At 36.8% G+C, this 22,036-nt stretch overlaps 1 protein-coding gene across 7 annotated transcripts in view; it reads left to right on the forward strand.

Moving 5' to 3' along the window:
* Positions 1-22,036, forward strand: part of HECTD2 (HECT domain E3 ubiquitin protein ligase 2) — a 66,618-nt gene that overhangs the window by 24,058 nt on the left and 20,524 nt on the right. For 5 of the 7 annotated variants that reach the window (XR_012056711.1, XR_005980786.2, XM_072931109.1 and 2 more), the window contains 8 exons: positions 967-1,055; positions 2,085-2,243; positions 2,528-2,602; positions 3,464-3,551; positions 3,803-3,909; positions 5,093-5,208; positions 5,823-5,966; positions 16,536-16,594. Coding sequence is in view for 5 of the 7 variants with exons in the window: in XM_072931109.1 (XP_072787210.1) it covers positions 967-1,055; positions 2,085-2,243; positions 2,528-2,602; positions 3,464-3,551; positions 3,803-3,909; positions 5,093-5,208; positions 5,823-5,966; positions 16,536-16,594 (837 nt within the window). In the remaining 2 variants the exon portion in view is untranslated. Of the gene's footprint in view, positions 1-966; positions 1,056-2,084; positions 2,244-2,527; positions 2,603-3,463; positions 3,552-3,802; positions 3,910-5,092; positions 5,209-5,822; positions 5,967-7,962; positions 10,497-11,181; positions 11,948-16,535; positions 16,595-22,036 lie in introns of those variants that run through there. The other 2 variants (XM_030276071.4, XM_002188939.7) reach the window with 2 other exon arrangements.

Raw genomic sequence — 22,036 nt, forward strand, 5'->3', positions numbered from 1 at the left:
TTTCACCAACTTCATCTTCAAAGAGAAATAGAGTGAGTTTTTGCATATGAGATGTGCTGAAAACTAGTCAGTGCTTTGGTGTGTATAGACCGTGGCAAAAATAATAAACCTGGTCCATTCAATCACAACAAATTCAAAAAGGCCATCACATTTTATCCAGTTTACTTCTGCATTAAAGCACGCTTATGTGGAGTGTGTCTTACTTCTCTGAGCAATACTTCCTAGGCATTTTAGAGCTGTTATCTGCTTTTCTTATGTAGGTTTTTACTTTCTGTCACTCTTTAAAACAGAATGTTCTGTATCTGACACAAATAGCAGTCAAACTCATCTATACTTATGATTTCAGTAGGAAATAGCTTGTCATGAGCAGCTTTTTTAGGGTACGTGTGGTTTGGGGCTTTTTTAACTTTTCTGGTATGATTTTTTGACAGAAAATATGAAACATATCCCTTTGCTGGTAGTGTGTGTATAACATAAACCATTTACAAATTTCTATTCTAATAAGGTAAACTTACGGTATTTGTATCATGGGATTCATGCCAGCATTTTTCAGGATTATCATCTGCTATTGACCTAGAAAGAGAGAAGGAAGTAAGTGACTTTACATTGCAGTAAGAAAATTTTTAGTTAGACAGTTAATATTTATGGCAGTACCGATGCTGGAGTGCAATGAAGAAAAAGATTGCATGGGGAAAATGCAAAATATCCACAGCTGGAGGCCCTGAAGAACATGTTGCACCAGCTCTGAGCAGGGCTGGTGGGCTTGAGCCTGCTGCAGGCTTGGCACTGCTCTTGGTGCTCCTGCCCAAACAGGCTCCTGCTCTGTGGGAACAGGGTCCTGAGAACAAGCATGGGATGTGGGCACCCCCAGCAGCATTTAAGGGGGAATGGGTAGGAAAGAGGAGGCTTTGTATAAATTCTTACAAAGCTCAGTGCCTTTTTAAGGGCCATGTTACTGTTCTGCAGGCATGTTCACCTACCACAAGGACTCGCAGTGCCACTGGTTCAGCAGCTTTAAATGCGACAACTACTCAGAATTCCGACTGGTTGGAGCCGTATCCTTTTATGTCCACTAGAATGTTCTGAACAACATTCAATGAGTGGCGTGGGGAAGAAATAAGGCACTGGCTCAAGCTCCTTCAAAGGTTGTATGTACACCTATGTTCCATTTAAAATGTATTTTTTTGAATATCGTTCAAGCAAGTGAACTAAAAATAGGAAGAAAATGGTGGTGTGGGGGTACGTGGTACATTTTACAGTCAAAAATGCTACGTCAATATTAAACATGCAGCTTTTTTGTGTATAAATTGTAATTTTCTATGTACTTAAACCTCGGAGTCTCTTTCAGTAAACATCAATGTGCCTGTGTCTGTGTATAGTTCATCTAAGTTCCCATTGAGCAGTATGTGGCTTTTTGCCTTTTTTATTACAAAATGGGAAAGCCACATGCTATTTTGAGCACTAGTTTATTTTCTAGATTTTCTGTTGTGCTTATAAATGAAGACCTCAGGCAAACTATGATAGTATATGCTTATAACTGCACTGAGATGATATAATAGTGCCTATTAACTGATTGCACTTGGATCAGATGGTGGCTGTAAGTATTTTCTCCCAGGTCCATTCTGTTCTTGTGAGAATCAAATTGGGATAGTTTCAAATTTGTTTCATGGGATGTACTTAAATGTGCTAGTGGATAAACTGTAGTACCAGTGCAGGTATGTCTTAATGCTTTTAGATTTATTTAAAAGAAACATTGCTTTATTGATCTCTCACTAGAAAATACATATTTATCTTTATAGTTCTCAAAACAATACTTTGGAAAAATGGATAGAAATGTTTGCATAGAATATTATGAAGAAGATTCTCAAGCATTCTGTCAATGCGCATCATTTGACCATGCTAACCACTGCTTAATTGCAATGAAAACTGAATTTAAAATTGTCAGTCCATAAACAATGAAATAATTTACATGCCTTCTGTTTGTTGAGCATGAACCTTAAAATATTTTTTCCAAGCTAGAAAAATACTATCTATAGTGTTTTTCATGATGTGTCATATTTGCCCTTAACTTTTGACATATATAGCTTATGGGACTTGCTGTATATAACAGTATTACCTTGGATATTCGTTTCCCACCTTGCTGTTACAAGAAATTATTGAGTCCTCCCATTGTTCCCTGTGATCACAACACACTTGTAGGCATCTGTGGTGTCACATTAGATGATCTGTTTCAGATTATGCCTGTAAGTATTACATTTTCCAAGAGGCAAAATTACTGATATAAAACCTGATTTATTCATATTTGATGCTTGACTTACCAACTGTTTCAAAAAAGCTTATTTTCAGCACAGGCTGATAAAGTCTTCCGATGGAAACAGAAATTCTCTGCATTTTCTAGCATAGCATGCATTTTAAAAATGCATTTTCCAATATACTTTCTGTGTAAAACAATGCTTCTGGCTTATCCTTGCAAAGTGCATCACTTAGTTTTGTAGATTTACTAAAGAGTTTTTTACTCATATTTTAGGAATTGGCGCATGGACTAAGTGAACTTCTATCCTATGAAGGCAATGTTGAAGAGGATTTTTACTCAACCTTTCAGGTCATTAAATGCCCAACTATAAGTGGTTCTCAACCTCATTCGGTGATTTTTTTCCCATGTTAGAATGGCAGTGGAGTGGTTTCTTGCAGTGTGATTGCTGCTTGTTTGGAATATGACTGCACAGGAGCAGAGCTGGCTCCAGGGGCCGCGCTGCCGCTGCGTGTTCGGCTCTGTGCTGACTCCAGGCTGTTGTTCCCTGACCCCCTAGGTGGGTCCCAGTGCTCACCACCAGGGTCACTTGGCCAGCTGCTGGTGCATCTCCAGCTCTTTGCTTCTCTGTCTAACCCAGAAGATAGACAAAGTTTACTTGGTTTTTTTTACATTTTGTTCAAGAAATCTCACTTCAGCAATAGCTTGTTCAAGTTTTTACAGTTTTGCCCGACCTGTGTGTTGTAACTGCTATTTCAGTCATGAAAGTCTTTTTCAGTTACTCCTTGTTTCAGAATACACGAACATATGAGTTAATGGAATTTCAAATTGGTGGTACTTAGTTCCTAGGTGAACTACAGAGGAGCAAATACCTTCTTAATTTTATTTGCTGCTTCTGTGCTGTTCTTTTGTACGAAAAGCTCTTTGGCTCCAGAGCCTGCAGGTCAGTTTGACATGCCACTATGTAACAGAGTCAATTTTTGTTCTTTGAATACTAATTTTCTGAGAAATTTGTTGAAAACTGTAATAGCTAACTTGTAAAAATCTCACAGCCCTCAGAATTACAGCATGTGCTGAAGAGAGGAAGGGAATACATGACATAATGTAAGCTTTGTCATTTCTAAGTATATACATGACATAATATAAGCTTTGTCATTTCTAAGTATATTAATTTATTTTCCAGTGCTGACCTTGACTCCTCTTTTTCTGTAGGTTTTTCAAGAAGAATTTGGTGTTATAAAATCTTACAACTTAAAGCCAAATGGAGATAAAATTCCAGTCACAAATCGGAATAGGAAAGGTAATTTCTGTATATTAACCACACATACTTTGCAGATTTAAGTTTGTCCTTTTTGTCCTTTCTATATACCTATGCTTTCATAAACAGTGTAACAATGAAATGGCTGGAGTTCTTTCTGGTATGCCTATCAATTTAATGGTATCTAAAACTAAATGCATTAATTAATTCATATTTGCTACAATTTTAGAGGGCAGAACAAGTTATTGATTTAAATTGCTATAATGTAACAAAATTTTTTTTTTTTTTTTTAGAATATGTGCAGCTCTATGTTGATTTTCTTCTCAATAGATCGATCTACAAACAGTTTGCAGCTTTCTATTATGGATTTCATAGTGTGTGTGCTTCATATGCATTACTGGTAAGAATAAGTGAAACATAGCTCTTCACTTCTATTTCAAGTATTTAACAATGAGTTATCTAAATTAAATTGCACTGGATGATTTTAAGATGTGGAAAGAATCTTGACTGATTGATAGACTTGATTAATCCAGTGTCAGTAGAAGAAATTAATCAGGTAATCAACTATTCTCTGTAGTGTTTAATTTAAAAGAGATAAATAGAGCTCCAGAAGACAGGATTTATCACTGTGTATTCACAGACACATCACAGGCTATCCAGTGAAGGTTTACAAGGTTTCTGTGTATTCCCTGCATTTAGGAACTGCAGAACAACTGTGCCTGAGTGTTCCTGAGAGACTCCTCTGAAAACATAAATTGCTTTTTGCAGGAAGAACACTCAGTGAGGCTGAGATTAAACATTCTTTTATTTTCAGTCCTGTTTGGCTGTTGGAATTACTTTTTTAAATTACAGCATCCCTTATGCACTGAGAAAGAAGATAAAAGTTTCAATTTGTCAAGGATTTTCTAAATCACAACTGATGAGCTGTGACACCATGCAGCAAAGGGGTGCCCAACCTCAGGGAAGGTTCTGGAAGGACAATGAGAATCCATTGAAATGCCATAGCATACGTCTATGCAACTTGATGATGTTGTAGTAAATGAATAAGTGGATTCTGCAGGTGTAAATTTAGTGGATATTAAACTTAGCTTATTGTTAGAAGTATTGGCTTTGCACAGCAGTGTGTACAACTGAGAGTCAAGTTCTGTCAGCCTCTGCTGCTCAGCTATCCACACTGGGATTGTCAGTGCAAATGAAATGGAACTTGAAACCAAATTTACATCAAGACCCTCCCTTAGATTTCCATAGGTACAAATTTAATGTCTTCCTGACCCATTTGTAGTCTGATCACATGATAGGCAAGCAGGTGTAATAAATGTAAGAATGATTGAGAAATTAAGAACATAGTGTGCTGAAATATTGTGTTAATCTGTAATTACCCTTCTACTATATACGGCAGCAGGAGAGTCTTCAAAGTGCTGAGGGATTCATTTTTCTATAATCAGAATGTATCCCAGTTAGAGACTTACATTGAATGATATTCTGTTAATTTTTCTGTCATGACAAAATAAAAAAAATATTCTAGTAGCATCATTTCTCATCTTTTTTTGAAAATTAAGTATTTTGTCCTTGATTTTTGGCAGCTACTTCGTCCAGAGGAGGTTGAAATTCTCGTCTGTGGCAGTCCTGAACTGGACATGTCTGCTTTACAGAGAAGTACCCAATATGAGGGCTACCAAAAAAATGATATGACTATAAGGTAGGCCTGGGTTTTTATTCTAGTTACTGAGATTAAACATCATGGAATGTTAGTCTTCCAGCAGTAATCTCTTCAAGGATAACCTGAGAATGACTGAAGTTTTAGAAACCTATTTCTAAATAAGACAAAGACACTACTAAATTGTCATGAGTAGGAAGAATTAGATCCTTAATGGTATGTGTTTAGGGAATGTCTTTCAAAGATTAAGACCACATTAAGTGGAATAGTTTGAAAAGAAAATCTCCAAATCCTGCATATGAAATCTCATTTTTATTATCCAATCTTCTAAAAATACTTTTTATACTCAGTTCTCTTTGATACTAGGGGCATTTATATTAGTGAGTAGAAGGCATTTATATTTGTGTAGATAAGTGGAAGTGGGTTGGGGCATCATTTGGCAAGACATTATTCCAAAATTAATAAAATATTGTACTTATCAATTCCTTGGGAATTTAACCTTGTATATTGGAGTACTGCTGATGTCCTATAGATTATATTAATTAAACTCTCAGTAAGTGATATTCATCATGTAATACTTGCAATTTTATTATCATCTGCATACTATTTTTTTATGATGTTGCATCTTGTTTCTTTTCCCTGTGCCCTGAGCACAGATACTTCTGGGATGTAGTACTTGGATTTTCTCTGGATCTTCAAAAGAAGCTGCTACATTTTGCTACAGGAAGTGATAGAGTACCTGTGGGAGGAATGGCTGATCTGAATTTCAAGATTTCAAGGAGTGAAACATCCACTAATTGGTAAGTAATGTTTTGGATTTTTAAAATTTTTTTCATTCCTTTTTTGCCAAGAGCTCTTATTGCTCTTGAATGTCTTTTCACAGAAGAGCAAACAAATGTACAAGGAAGAAACTGCATGGACTCCTTTAGGCCTTCAAAATGTTATACCCATTTATTGATTGCATAAATTTAAAAAACAAGAAAATTGTTTTTTCAGTCAGCATGAGGCTGGTAATTATTTATAGGGATTATTTATGTGTTTTCAATTCAAATAAATTACTTATTTATTCATTCCTAACATGAAAGCTGACCTAATGAAAACATACCTTGAACTACCATAAATTTTTCTGAATTTTTTGAGTTGGTGGCATTATTCACAGCAAGTCAGTCAGTATTTTTTTTAATTCTTAAGACTGGGGAAAGTAAAATTAAATAATTTGAAAGCTGTATAGAAAAACTTGCTGCTCTGAAGTTCACTGTGAAGCAATAATTACTGACTTTACCTAGATTTCTCAAACACGTCAAGTAATCAAAATACTTAAATACTTAAATGGAACTATATTTTTCAAAATCTGCATTTTGCTGGGTTTTCTGTGAAGAGCTGATCTAAAGGCATAAGCATAATAAATTTTGAGGTTGTTTTAATTTATCTCATCACTGTGATATTTCTAATGCTTTTCTCAATGAAGTAATAACTGGTTCCAGCAACATTAAAGGAACATGGAGATCAGATGAAAAATGAAGAAAAATCAGTCAACATTGAATCACTCTTTATGTTCTTTCTGTAAACTGTTCTTTTTCTAAAAATGAGAAAATGTGTTTTAAAATAGTGTGCATTTTAAACTGTTGTAGGTCTATGTTTTGCAAGATAATTGTTGCTGTCAGACTGCCTGCACAGGGATAAATGTAGACACCATCATCATATTGCTCGCAAAATAGGATCAAAGAATGTAATAGCAACAAAAATTGGCAAATTTAATAAAAGCTTCTCAACTTTCCAAATTTTGAAGCTATGACTCCAGTGCAATTAACAGATCTGTGCTGATCATATAAAGGGCAGAGAGGGGAAAAGTAACTTGGGTTTCCAGATCTGGGGGTTCCACCAGTGGAATGGCCAAGTTGGTGCCATTCAAAAGATTAAGGGATGAAATTAAAAGAGACCTAGAGGGCTTTTCAGTCATTTCACATAACTAAATATGTGTGTCCAACTGTAATACATTCTTGAGGGTGTTTTCCAAATGGCAGGTTGAGCTTCAGCTCATTGTCTTTCTCCTGTCTCCCCACTAAGTTATGAGCTGTCAGCTGTGTCCTCCATGTCACTTGAGAATTTAAATGGCAAGAAGTTCCTGTAGCTTTTTATTACCTGTGGCTCATCAAATTAATCCATTCTAGTGAGAAACAAAGTTTGCAGTGTTTCAGTCGGGCATTCCTTAGCCATAGCTGCAGTACATATATTCAAGCTCTCTCTCAGAAGAAACTTGGAAGTGTTGATAGCTGAGACCAGAATTTGTGAAGTGTTGCTTTTCCAGCTTTTTAGTCAGTTCTTCAGAGCTCCCCACTGAAGTCTGTAAGGACCTGTTTTACCAGACTGAGCCCTGAGTTCTGTATCCTCACAGACACAGAACTGTGGTTCTTCCATGTGTGGCTGTACCTACTGCAGGACCCACCTTCCTTTTCCATGTTGTGGATTCTTACTATACCCAGATTTTGTGTTTAGACAAGTTGTGTGGTACCTGGAGTTTCCAAAATCTGGAAGGAGATGTTTCCAATTCTGAAATAAAAAATAAAGAGGAAGAAAAGAGTTGCAAGCAAAAAAATTCATCAGAGGTACTTATGGCCAGCAATGGTGTTACTTGCATTCAACAGAACTTGAACCAACATTGGGATAAATGTTTCTTTTATAGGATTTCTTATTTAAGAAATGTTTAACTGAAAATGTATAGGCAATTGGCAGCATTCTGGTTCTGTGGTATTATTCTTAAATGTGTTTTGCTGGGTGTTTTTAAAATTATTTTAGGTTACCTGTGGCCCATACCTGCTTCAACCAGCTTTGTCTCCCTCCTTACAAGAACAAGAAGGAACTGAAGCAAAAGTTAATAATTGGAATTTCAAATGCAGAGGGGTTTGGTCTGGAATAAGATTAAATACTCCAAGGACAGCATTTTTATGTAGCATTCACTCTCTTCTGATTGTGCCTTTAAGCTTTTCATTGTTACGTCTCTTGATACTGCGCCAGTTCTATCGCATTTAGATTTTTTTTAATTAAAAATGAAGTGTATGTTTTTTCCTGAATGGCAATACATTTGCTGCTTGCTTTGTCACAGAAAGTAGCTTTCTTTGTACAAAAAGTTCATCTGTTAGATAAATGAAACCCACCTAAGACAACTCCCAAGTGTTAGGTTTTTTTTAATAGCACTTTATCATTAATCATAATTCTTTTCCATCAAGGTATCCCACTGGGAGAAAGAATACAGAATATTTCTCTATTGGTTAATTCCAGTGGCAGAAAAAATATAACATCAGCATGTAGCCTTTTTTTTTTCACAAAGGCAAATAGGAATTTTAGTCTTTATAAAATGTATGTAGTTTTATTATTCTGGTTTTCCTTCTTGGTGAAACCAGCTGTCTAAGAAGTATGTAAATAACTGCCTGTGAAGAAATAGGATTTTGATAGTGCCATTTACTGCTAAAAATTTATTTTTTATGAATAAGAGGTTTTAGATGTTGTATATTCAGCTTTTACACTTGACTGTACAAGAGTGTTAAAAGGTATTTTTTCAGCTTGAGGGGATTCAAGTTCCCGCTAAAAGTATTAAGGAATTTGTATGTTCATTCTTAACAGCAAACTAGCCAGATCTACTGTAGCATTATAGTAAACAAAACTAGATATTTAAAATAAATTCCACATCTGGTGAAATGCTTTAGGAAGAGAATTATATTCACAACTTGTGGAAAACTGATATAGTGTATCATGATATCCTTTTTTTGCAGCAACTTTGTTGAAAGTCTTAAATAAGCTGTGACAAAAGTGAATACAATAACATTTCTGAAGAATGTTGCAACTTTCATTAACTTGGAGACCAGCATTTAAAAATGTTTTGTGTTTTTCACTGCACAAACTCTGTGAAAAGAATTCTTGGTATGTCTGCTCTGAGTTAGTAAATTAGCAGCTGGGAAAAAAATGGTTCTAAAATACTGAAATGATTGTAAGTCTGGGTTTTATTCATTAAATGGAAAGAATCTATCAGCATGCAGTATAATAGTTTTAAATATGGACAGTTACTGTGTGTTCTGTAGATTTTTCTTTCAGCTGAATAAGGCCCAGATCATTTGAGGCACTTTGGCATCGAATTTTTCAGCTTTCCCCGTTGACTTCTGCTGGGGCATGGATGCATATCTACCTTGTAGTGTCTGTAGTCAAATACTATATTAGTCTTCTTTCTTTCTCTGTATTATTTACATACAATCAACAGATTTAGAAATTATTAACAAATTAATCTGTCTAATTCATGCTTTCAGAGCTGTTCTGAATATTCTTCAATAGCTAAGTGTAAATTTTACTTTTTTATTTATCCTAGAAAAGTTACTGGTGATTTTACTGTTTTATTAAGGCAGAGATAAATATTAGGATATTTTAGAATATTTGACACTGTATTCATAGTGTTGTTATTGAAACCAGTACTGAAATTTCCATTGGCTTTAGCCTGGAACTATGCTAGGTTAGCACAAAGCGTGCTAAAAGCAGCACTGAAAAAAAAAAATCTGCATTTTTACATTGTATCTCCCAAATGGAGATTTTAAAATAAATTTTAACTTGCAGGATTTCAGATGTTGAGAAATACATTAAGCTTTCACTGTTGCACTGAATGAACTAGATAGCTGCAAGCAATGTTAAATTTCTAACACCTGAATGTGGCTGCAAGTAGGAAACCCAGAAACAAAGACCTACTGCCTTTCCTCTCTTTGTAGAATTGGATTCATGAAAGGTTGGCTTATGAATAAATAGCTATACAGTTTATCTGAAAACATGGCAAATTAGCCAAAATATTTTTTTAAGGCTTAAACCTGCTTTTAATAACTATTTATCTACTATTGTTAAAATAAAAGCTTTATCTTTTCTCCTTTTCACTGAATTGCACTTTGCCTTCTGTTCAGTTTTATTTATTGAAGCTTTTTTTGAGATAATGTGTAATATTACCTCAGAATTCTAAAAATGCTATTGTATTTGCATCAGTTTTTAAATAAAATTGTCATTCAAAGACATTTTATATATTTCCTGATGTTGATAAATTAAATAGTAAATTTTGTATTTGTTAAATGAAAGCATTACACTGTATTTATGAAATAAGACTGATAATTTTTAAAAAATTATTCAATGGTGTTTTGTTGTTCTTGTGTCTTGCCCAGTAACCCAGCAAATCTTTTTTTATCTCCATCATTGTTTTGTACTATACAAAAGAAATCTTGTTTGTATAAACTTGTTCACTACTAAGTATCTATTTTTATGTATCAAAATTGTCTGGTCATTAAATCAAATATTTCAAATGCTGACCTCACTTGTATAATTTCAGATTTCCAAAATTGGTCATAATGGGTTTAAAACTATGATCAACCTCTCTTCTTTTGGTTTATTTTTCTCTTGAGAAGTTTTCATTACCGTAACAATTCTGCTAAAACATTGTATAGTTCACTGAGAGGAAACTGAGTTCCAACAACCAAAAATGCATCAAGACTTATATTTCATATTAACAGTCAAAATTATAGGTGTTCTGGTGTATGCCATGGTGTAATACTGCACAGGTCCTCAGCATGGATCCAGCAACTGGGGTTGTTCCATGTGGAGAAGAGAAGCTTTGGGGACTTGTATTTGCAGCCTTCCAGGACCTTAGGGGGGCTCATGAAAAGGAGGGACAGGGACTTTTTATATCGGCAGGTAGCGGCAGGACACGGAGAAGTGGTTTTACACTGAAAGAGGGCAGCTTTAGATGAGCTGTTAGAAAGAAGTTCTTTATTCAGAGGATGGGGAGGCACTGGAACAGGTTGTCCAGAGAAGTTGTGGATTGGCCCCATCCCTGGAAGGAGTCAAGGCCAGGCTGAGGAGCCCGATGCAGTGAATGCCATCCCTGCCCATGGCTGCGGGTGGAACTTTGTCATCTCTAAGGCCCCTTCCAACCCAAACCATTCTATGGTTCTGTGATTCTAACTTCATTTTCCTTTTTTTTTTTGACTACCTCAGTTGCAAGATTCCTTGGAAGTGCGAAGCCACAAGCTGTTGTATGTTTTTCTGCCTAATTCGAACAATAAAATCGGGGTGGACGGGTAACAAGAGCATCGTGCTTTCTCACGGACTCAGGTCCCGATCACAGAGCTGTTACCTTTGTACCACTCAAGTTACCTACAGATGGCAGCAAAGATGAAGATTGAAACGATGTAATTAGAGGTCAGACTTTCCTCTTAGCTAACAGTAGATATTATAAATGCACATAATGAAGAAAAAAGTAAATGTCTTAAAAAATGTATATCATAAATCGCAAATTGGCAAAGTCAGCAAATACAAATTGACTTATAGCAAACAAATATGTAGAAAGGAGAAGCAGCTTCTTGGCTCTAGTGCTGGGTTTTGAAAGTGTCCTCTCTTTTCATTAAGAGTTCCTAATGTGGCTTTGGATGAAATGAAAGACTCTGCCAAAACCTCTGACAGGAGATTGGTTATACGTGATCTCTGACCAGTCAATAGCCTCAAGACTGATATTTGGAAAGAGGTTAGAAAGCCTGGCTTGCCTTGTCCTCTTTCAGCTAGAAATCAGAAGGCTGGCACTGGGGCTTAAAATTGAAATGCTTTATTTCCTTTTGATTTTTTGGCCAAAAGTGGTGAGATTCCTTCTCTGTAGTAGTAGTTGGTGTTGGTACTGGTTGACTTGCTCCAGAAGCAAATCTAATACCCATTGTTAATCTTCATAGCTGTGGTATTTAATATTCTTTCAGAGCTCCTTCTTGAAAAAATTAAAATATCTGAAAGGTCCCTCAAATCCTCTGGTTTCATAACCTGACTGTCAAAAAATAATATCTTTTTTTCTTCTACAGCCCCCAGAGAGCCCCTAGTTTTCTTCCAATAAATTTGAGTTAAGTAATTTTTCACTCTGGTTCTTTTTCTTTTTTTTTTTTTTTTTTTTTTGGGGGGGGGGGGGTGGGGACGGGGGGGGTCTGTACTGGGGGTCTGGTCTATGTGTTGTTGAAGTTCCTTACACTTTTAAATATTCATGTGTATAAGAAAATAATGAGGTGGCCTGGAATGCCACAGTAGTTTCACTTGTGTTACAAATGTTCTAATTAATAGTGAAGTAGGTTTTGTTGTTAAATTAATGAGCAAAAATGGCCCCCAGTAATCTGCACCTTTCAAACTGTTAATTAAATTCTCACTGAATTCTTTGAACCCCAATGCCTTTATGTAAAACACAACAGGTCAAGTAAGCTGGAGAGGTTTTGTTCTGATGGTCTGGTGAAGCAGTTGCTCATTAGACTCTGGAAAAGTGGGAGAAGTTCACATAAGCTGGGCAAACTAAGTTCAGTTCTCGACTCTTCTGCAGTACTAGAGTTAATAATAGAGTTAACTAATACCTGTAAGCATTATGAAAGGATATACCAATGAATATCTTGTGTGTTTTGTGCTCTGCTACAGCAAGGTTTCATTTACCATTTTTCTTTTTGGCATCAATTTAATGATTTGGTACTTGTAGTGAGTGCGACTTTTACTTTTTGATGCAGTATTTTCTTCCCATGAGAAGCGTTCTAGATTCTGTAGATATATGATGTTCAGGTTTAATTTAAGGACTCCTTGTTTATTTGCTGATTTAACTCTATAACATGATTTCTTATTTACGAGGACAGATGAATCTGTTCTCACAGAGTCATTAGTAATCTTTTCACCAGGATGTCTGGCTGTTACCCTACTATGGATAATAACAATCCAGCCTCCACTGGCATTACCAGAACAGAACTATTTGTAGCTATGTTATGTAATTCAAACATGTTGTCAAGGGGTGAGTTTACTCAGTGTACGTTCAATCTCTGCTCTAGCAGAGAGCTGGAACATTTTTTTTTTGTGTCAATACTGTGGAAGTCAAGAGCCATGTTTTGTCTTCTGGAAAAATCAATCCAGCTGGATGTAAAGCAACTAAAGCACAGTCATTTTTTAAAGCCATGGGGTTTAAACTCAAACATGTGGGTCTTGGTTTTGGTTGTCTTCTGGTGAATTTATGAACCTCACATTCCTGGTTTCCAAAGACTGTGTACTGTTTGCAGCTTTTAATAGCTGACCTTGATTAGTGGTAATGTGCCACACTGAGAAGAGAAAGCACTTAATTTTGTCACCTTGCTCAACTACTTTAAAGAGGGATCTTTTCCCAAATTATTCTTGATTCCAAGGTGGAAATCAAATTGCTCAGATTCTTGAAAACCCTGACAAGACATGTTTTGTATATTAAATGCATATTAATTCTTTAACCTTTATTAATAGAAGATTTATTTTACCATAACAGATAAATGTGGCCTGTGTAAAATAGAGGTGAGCACAGCAGCAGAATAGAAGAAATTTACTTCCTTAGCATTTTGATGGAATTGCTTTTTAGTTGGAGAAATCTAATTTTATTTCCTTAGCTGATGAGGTTAAATTTTACTAGGGTAAAATATCTTAGTTTAAGAACTGAAAATATTTTCTTTAATTCAATAATATGTTAGATAAAGCTAAAACTTGAGTAAAGGATATTACTTTCCTACTTGCACCTCTGTGTACTTCTTATTGCATTGTCTGATTGTACTGATACCACTAAAGTGTTCTTCATCATTTTTCTTTTGAAATTCCAGCATTTCTGGCAACTTTTATCATGAAAGAAAAGCTTTCCCAAACATTGACAGCAGTCATTATTCATTCAAACTGAAAGTTTTAAAGTAATAACAGATTTTTTTTCCTGTTGCATATAAGCAAGCTCATTTCATTTTGTTTTGAGTGGTTTTGCTTTAGGATCCAGAATCTATTCAATATCGGATTTCTGCACGTTGATTGAAATGCATTGAGCTGTTACATCAAATGGCACATACTGGATAGTGAAAACTCTCCTTCCAGTAGCTTGTGCTACTGGAAGTTACTGCAAATATATGGAAAGGATTCCAAGTTAATAATTGTTTAGTTTGCTTTGTTAGTTGCTAGATAGGGGCTGAAATCTCCTGGGGTATTACAACCAAGCTGTGTTTGAATTACCAAGGTGATGTTTGCTTTCTTCCTGTTGATCATCTCCCAGCTCATGCTGGCCCAATTGCTACTGGGGATGGGTTTCAAACCCTTACAGGGGGTGTTTTAAAGTATTTCTGATACTGACAATTAAATACCCATTAATTCTTCCTTTCAAAAAGGGAAGTCAGTTTCTTCAGCAGCCTATGATCTTGGTCAAGAGCTTTCAGGTACAGAACTAAAATCTCAATGAAATTAGTTTAGAAAATGTTTTCTTTTCCTATACTGGATTTTTAACATAAAACCTCTTACAGTCAAAGGTGTTGAGGCAACATGAACAGCTGCGTCTTCTGTTCCTCATTCCCTGGTTGTTTTTGTGCAAACTTCTGTAGGCATGTAACAAAAGCATGGGAGTTTTGTTAGGAATAAGTCTTTACATGAAAGTGATAGTACTGGAATTTTTTTATCTCTTTGCTTACATCCTCATGTGGTAGCTGTAGTTTTGTATGGTTTTCATTTGTAACTGTTGGCAGTGGGTACACTGCAGCTGGGGATCTGAAGGTGTAATTGCTCACCTCATTTTTCACATCATTATTCAAAAGGAAAAAAAATACCTTTCTGTGTTTCTCTTCCCTCTTCGGGGCACCTAGCGCATCAAGGCTTTTTTATTTTATGTACAAAGGTAGTCTCACTTTATCTTTTGCCCTTGAATTTCTTCGCAATTTATTTGTTGCTGGCTTTATTAGTAGGGCTTATTAATTCTATGTGACATAAGCACAGCTGCTATGCTTAATCATACATTCAGTTAGCATTTTCATACTTGTAGGTGTACTGGGAAGATGAAATTGCTACTTTCATGCAGCACAACCAATCCTTGATTAATTTCTCCTGTCATTACTTATAGCAACAATCTGCATTCTTTGTATAGTTCTTCTGCCTTTCACCATGTTGAAGATCTGCTGTCATTCATAATACAGTAGATATGTAATTGTAGAATGATAAAGAAATAGAGGCTTTCACTTTGAATTTTCCTAGATTAGAAAATCATCCCATTGGCCATTTTTTCTAGGTTTTTGGTTTTTTCTTCACTAAGTATCAGATTTTATTTTGTATTTTCTCAAAACACAGGGGAATTTAACAGTCATTTTAGAACTGAGTTGTCACTTGCACTCATGAAATTTTTGGCTTATCTGTCCTTATCCTAGCTACAAGCCTCTATTTGCAGCACAACTTCATAAATCAAAGTGATTCTAATATTAAGGAAGAATACATAAAACTGCTGCAAAAGGATGACTTTTGTCTCTAGGTTGCAACTTGTAAATGTGTCTCTGCCTCTTAAGAAGAAGATGAAAGGCAGATTAAAAACAATGGGTTCAAGGTGGTGGCAGAGAGAAGTGGAGAGAATTGCTTTGCTGTTCTCTCATTTTTGAGGAACTAGACAGATGCTACATATTGAAGATATCCTGGGACAAAAATCCCTGAGGGATAACATTACAAGCTTCCAATCAGTCAATCTGATCTTCCTTTTTGTTGCCATGAGCTTATTATTTGAATTACCTTGGGGATGTTTGCTTTTTTCTCTACTGACCTTGTCATAGCCATGCTTAACTAATTTCTATTAGTTGTGGGTTCTCCTGCTTTGAGTGTCAGAATTGAGCAAATGAGCCCCACTTAGGACGTGAGAAAGAAGCCAGGGCTTGTCTCGGACCATACGAAATCCCGGCCTTTTCAACAATGTGTAGAAAGCTAAAGAGTTTGCTAGTATCTGTCTCAAGTCTGTCTAGAAGGACCTGTTTTTAAGCTATCCTGGTCAATGCTGTTGGGAGCCGTTGTTTGCTGAGCCAGCAGAGGCTGCAGCAGGGCTTGGCAGTGCAGCAAGGCAGCTTCAGCCCTTGCCTTCAGCTCCGAATGCTTCCCAGTTTTTCACTTTGAAGTCATTGCCACTTGTTTGTGTCAGTCAGTGAAGGCTAGATCACAGCTGAGACTCACTGGGTATGTTGGCTCTGTATTCCATTCATGATTTCTCAATCTTTTTCAAAATAATTTTGCTAGGAATTGCTACGTGGAGGTGAGCAAATAAATTTGAAATGTAGGCCTGTTACCAAATTGGTAGGATTAGTAGGTCAAATACTAGCCATTTATTTTGAAGAAAACAATTATTAAAAAAAAAAACAGCATCTGTCTGCCTTTTTGAGGTTTCATTTGCTCATGCTTTGTAGTATGTGACCACAGAGCTGTCCTGTAAAATACCCTAAATGCAAAACCCTGGAGTGCTAAATTTCTGCCATTAGCATTCTTCCCTTAGGTGCATATAGGTATCACTGTTATTACTTCACTCAATCTGAATCCCAGTTTCTTTTCAGGTCAAGGGCCAAAGGAGAAAACCAGGAAGCAGGAAATGCTTGTGTTTTGGATGGATCAGGTACTACTACCAAGTTGTCAATCAGCTGGTTGGTGACTTCTCTTGAGTTTTTTTAAGTCAAGACAGTTTTGGAAATGTGCAACATTGACATAATTGTTTCATTTGTCTCAATTATTGAAGATTAAAAGACAAAACATCTGCACCAAACACCATCTTAGAGCTTTTTATTGGTAATAGGAAAGAATTTTTCAGATAGCTCATCAAACCTAAAAGCAGTGATATAAAAATATTGTAGATATTTATTGTTAAGATCAGAGTTTCATCACAATTATTGAATATTACCAGTCCAAAGCAGTTAAATAAAGTAGTCTCATATTATTGTGCTGGGCATTATATGTCCATTGTAACTTGTAAAACTGGGTAATAGCCTTTCCCATCTCCCCCACTATTTTGGCATAGGCAGAATATGAAGACAGAACCAGAGAAAATACCAAACCACATGTTAGCAACTTGCATATAAAGAGAAAGTATTTGTTCATTTTTATGTGTGTAAGGGCAGGTTTTTTGGATTTGGATTTTGTTTCAGTGGATTTATTGGTAGGGTTCTCAGATTGCCCTAAAGCAGGGCACAGGCTGGCTATGGCTGAAGGAAATAAAACACCAAGGTAACTCTGGGGCAATGTTCTACTTTGTAACTGCTCCTGACTTTCAGCATTATATCTAGCCAGAAGTATAAGTGCTTATTTCACCAATTACTTACTGTTATAGCAAAGGTGTCTGATTTTTGCAGTAAGATAAATACAGATATATATACAATATACATCAGAAATTACATTATATAAATAGAGCATCTATAAAGTATAGCTACAGGCTTTTTCAAACCTATATTAATTATTTCTTGTGCATTCAGACCCTACTGGAGTTTTTCATTTGATCCAGAGTTGCTGATAAAATTTAATGGCTAATTTCAATTGATGAGCTTTGTGGGGAGAAATACTTGATTTACAAAGTGAGGAAGGTGTTATGCTTTTGCATTTGTCCCATTCAACACTCAGGTGGTCAGAGCATTTACAAATGAGAGGGGGGAATTGGCATTCTGAAGGCAAAACTTGAATTTTTGTAGTCAGTAACCCTTGAGTTCCTAAATCTGTGGTCTGAATCAGGCAGAAGGAAGCTAGTCCTCTCCTCCTCCAGGTGGTCACACTGAGTCACTCACAGAGAACAGGTGTCTCCCACCATCATGAGTGCTGCATGAGCTTTTAAATTCTGCAGTTGCTCTTGTTAAATATCTCCAAGTGGAATAAAAGCTTCATTCCTGCTTCAGTGTGAGCCATGGCCTTCTACTTCCCCACCTCAGGAGAGCAAAATAGCCCCCAGTGCACTTTTATTTTATCTTGGCACCCCACCTGGAGTACTTTGTCCAGGTGTGAGGGTCCCAGCACAAGAAGGACATTGATCTGTTGGAGCAAGTCCAGAGAAGGGCCACTAAGTTGATCTCAAGCCTGGAGCACCTTTCCTATGAAGACAGGCTGAGAGAGTTGGGACTGTTCCACCTGGAGAAGAGAAGGTGCCAGGAACACCTTACAGTGCCTGAGGGGCTACAAGGCAGGTGGAGAGGGACCTTAGACAAAGGTAAGAGGTGATGGGACAAGAGGAAATGGCCTAAAGCTGAGGGAGGGAAGGTTAGATTAGATACTGGGTAGAAATTCTTCACTGTGAAGGTGGTGAGACACTGGAACAGGATGCCCAGAGAAGCTGTGGGCTCCCCTTCCCTGGAGATGTCCAAGACTGGGCTAAATGGGGCTGTAAGTAACCTGGTCTAGTGGAAGGTGTCCCTGCCCATGTCAAGGAGTTTGGAACTAGATGATTTTTAAGGTCCTTTTCAACCTAAGCCATTCTGTGATTGTGTGGTTTAATAACAACCTTTGTTTCCTGTAAATCTTATGATTTGTTAGCCGAACCAAATATTAATCATGCTCAGGAGATGTGCCTGAAACCCTCCCTCCTACTCACAAGTCAGGTGTGAACCATGGAAAAAAGGGGATGAGAATGAGAAAGTATTCTGGGAAGTCTGAGAAATCTAAAAACTAAATTATCATTCTTCTGCAAGTCTCAGTGTGCAATTTTCCTGAGCAATGTGCAAAAATAACAAGCCAGGAATACTTTATTGGCTGAAAATACAGAGAATATTGTGAAAGCCATCCTGGAAAATTGTCCAGTTACTACATAGAACTAACTTCTTTTCTTATTATCAAACTCTAAAAATTACATGTTTTATCCTAATATCGGCACTACAGTCTCCAGGCTGTGTTTAGCCTTCAAGCCTTCATAAACCCCTGAACAAGCCTGGACTCTGAAGCACTGGAAAGATTCTTTTCTCTGGAGTTACTGCCTTCTCTCCGGGGAGCTCTGGTGTCAGGACAGGCTTTGAACTCAATAGGGAACCTCTGCATCACACACTCATTCTCCCTTCACATCAGGTGTGGGATTTATTTCCTCATGCCAGTTTGCTTTCTTGTGTGAGAGAAAGAGGCCTTATCACCAATTCTTACTGTTACTTTTTAATATTCAAGTCCACATCCCACACTGCATAGTAATTCTGTGTGAACAAGCAAGATTTAAGGCATCCTAAAATTTCCACTTCTATAACATATGGGGGGATTTGTATATATGATTTTTTAGTGGGTATTTGCAAGAGCCATACCAGCCAGTGAAAATTTATAAATGCTTTCTAGGCCATTTCTTCTGCAAAACTCTCTACTCGGTTGCAGATAATTGAGAAAAAGAACTTTGATTGTTTTGTGCAGATTTTGTTAGTAGAAAAATCTTTGCATTTCAAGTGCTGGAGGAAGGCATGCCTATGGCACTTTGAAACTCCATCACTGAATTGTTTTGACTGTTTTGCACAAAATCATGCTTAGATTTGAACCCCACCTGGATTTCATGACTTTTGCCTCTCTGTTCTACTCAATTAGCTGGGGCTTTTTTCATGTGGGTAAATGAAATACAGAAAGCTTTGAAAAATACTGTCTTGAAAAATATGCATTTGGACCCTCAATGAGACTTTGATTTTTTAATATGCTGAAAAATTCTAAGCTGAAAATAATCCATTTTTATTATAAAGCTTTGAGCAGTTTTGCAGAGATAGGTGTTGAGAATGCTGTGTCATTTGCATTATGGAGCATATCCTGTTAAAGTACTTATTCGAGCCCATGAAAATGTTCACTGATTTGAGAAGGCTTTGGATGAATCCCATACTTTCCAACTTGTAAAAATGCTGTCATTACAGAACTCAAGTTTTGACTGTAAAAATTTCAGTTTTGCAGCTTGATTGGCAGACTTTAATAAAACTATTTATATACTCAGTGGTTTACAAAATATGTTCCTCAACCTTAACAACTTCATCATTCTTTCCTTATTTATGAAAATCAGAACTTTGTGCATAGAATTGCAATCTGCACAATGAAGAGGCATATTTCAATTTTTATTTTCTAATATTTCTCCATTTTATCAAACTTGGATGTTTTGCAAATGTTTATATAAAGCATAGAGCACACCAAAACCACAGAACGCTGTTATCCCCTCTGTATATTCCTAAATTGCCTTATTATTAAGTTAGTTCTTATAAATCCTTGAAACAAAAGTTTTCAGTTTTAATTGAGGAGGTTGTTTTCAGGTGAATAGCATTCCTGTAGGTTTTCCTCTGCATTGAAGTACTATTGCACCAAATATTATGCATATTTCTCAAGGAACCTCTCATTTTTTAGTGAATTGATTTTTGTCAAGACAAGGAAAGTAGATTGAAATTGGCTTATAACTCTCCAGTCTGTGGGAGAGACCATAATCAGCTGCAGGAACACTGTGGTTCTGAATATACTATGAAGAAAAAAGAAAAGCATCATGAGCACTTTCGTGTCTGTTTCCCATGGGTATTTATGTAGCATACATTTAAAAATTTTTACATGCATCCTATTCATTTCAGAATTAATAGTATCATAAATTAGCTGTTCAAATTCTGTGTTTGGGCTTAACTGTGCCTACTCACTTTCCATCCTGGTATAGATGAAATTGTGCCAGAGGTGAGTTTGACCATTCCATTCCCTTCCAGGACTCTGCATCACTCAGTGCAGTTGCCTTGAGGATGTGGCTGCTGCAGGGAGTAGAGACCTGGCACTGAACTGCAGGCAGTGCCTTCCTTACAAACACTCTCTTGCAAAACTATTGACCACTTTTGAATGTTTAGTTTGGAATGATGAGGGTGAAGGAATAAAGTAAATCATTGTCCAGAATGTTTAACCTTTGCAGTTTCTGCAGGTAGGTGTTTGTGTTGGTGTCTCAACATGGGTTTGTATAACTCATCACCTTTAATGTCATCAAAATCACATTTTGGAAATACTTCTAAGACAACAACAGAAAAAAAAAACAGTCTAACTGGTTTTTTTATTTATTCTGAAATAGTTGGGTGTTTGTCCCCTATCACTTGATCTGTTGCTGTTTTTCCCTCTGTTTCAATAGGAGATGAGGTGTTTGCCAGTTGTCCTCTAAAGTTGTTGAAGAACTTTGTGTCAGTCCAAGGCAAGAAATGTTGATAGGTTGCCACAGAGTTCATGTGGAGAGCTTGCTGGAGTAATGTATATTGTCAGCACCAAGAGCTGTGACTCAGAGTATTAGCAGAAAGACATCTATTCAAACAAGCAGGGCCATCCTCCATCCTAAAGGTGCAAGTTCGTACTAGGCGGGAATCTGCCCCCAAGGCTTTATCTCCACATAAATCCTTGCTTCAGTGTGATGGAGCGTTTGCCCAAAAGAGGGCTGACACTTTAGGATGTTAAGAAATAAAATCTGTTCTTAAAATTCTGAAAGTATTTCCTCTGCAGGAACATACACATACAGTCTTGCATTATAATTTTTTTTAACCATTGTTAAATGTTTTCTTTAATTCCAATTCACCACCTAATTACCTCTACCTTTTAAATATAATAATGCATTCTTGAAGCACAGTAGAGCTTTCACTGAATGCTGGGATTTGTGCATGTGGACATCAGGCTACTTAGAGTGTAACCTGGTGTCTGGCAGTCTCTCTCTGAAGCTGGGTTTGTGGGCTCTGGACCCACCAGTGGTCTGGTTCATCAGCAGGAGCTTTCTCCTGGCAGAGGGCTGTGCCTTCAGTCCCAGTCCTACAGTTCCACAGAAGCGTTCAAATGGAACTATAGTTTAATTTGCTTTTATTTAATTTAACTTTGTTAAAGGTGAGCTCTCTCTTCTTCAAGAGTGAAATTGCTGATTTTGAGAAGGAGATAATTTCCCTTGATTATGCTCTTTCTGGTAGCAGTCCACAGAGGAGGGACCCAACAGTGCTTCTCCAGGATGGAGCCAAAGCCTGTTTGTGAGCTGGACTGGATTTGCAGCTGAAGCAACAACTTCTTGTGCCAAGGCTATCAGCCTGCCCTCTCAGTAACAAGGCTCTGGGGTAGTGTGTTAGCATGACTTGGCAATTACAGG

The sequence above is a fragment of the Taeniopygia guttata genome, chromosome 6, assembly GCF_048771995.1.
Source record: "Taeniopygia guttata chromosome 6, bTaeGut7.mat, whole genome shotgun sequence".
NCBI classification, from domain to species: Eukaryota; Metazoa; Chordata; class Aves; order Passeriformes; family Estrildidae; genus Taeniopygia; species Taeniopygia guttata.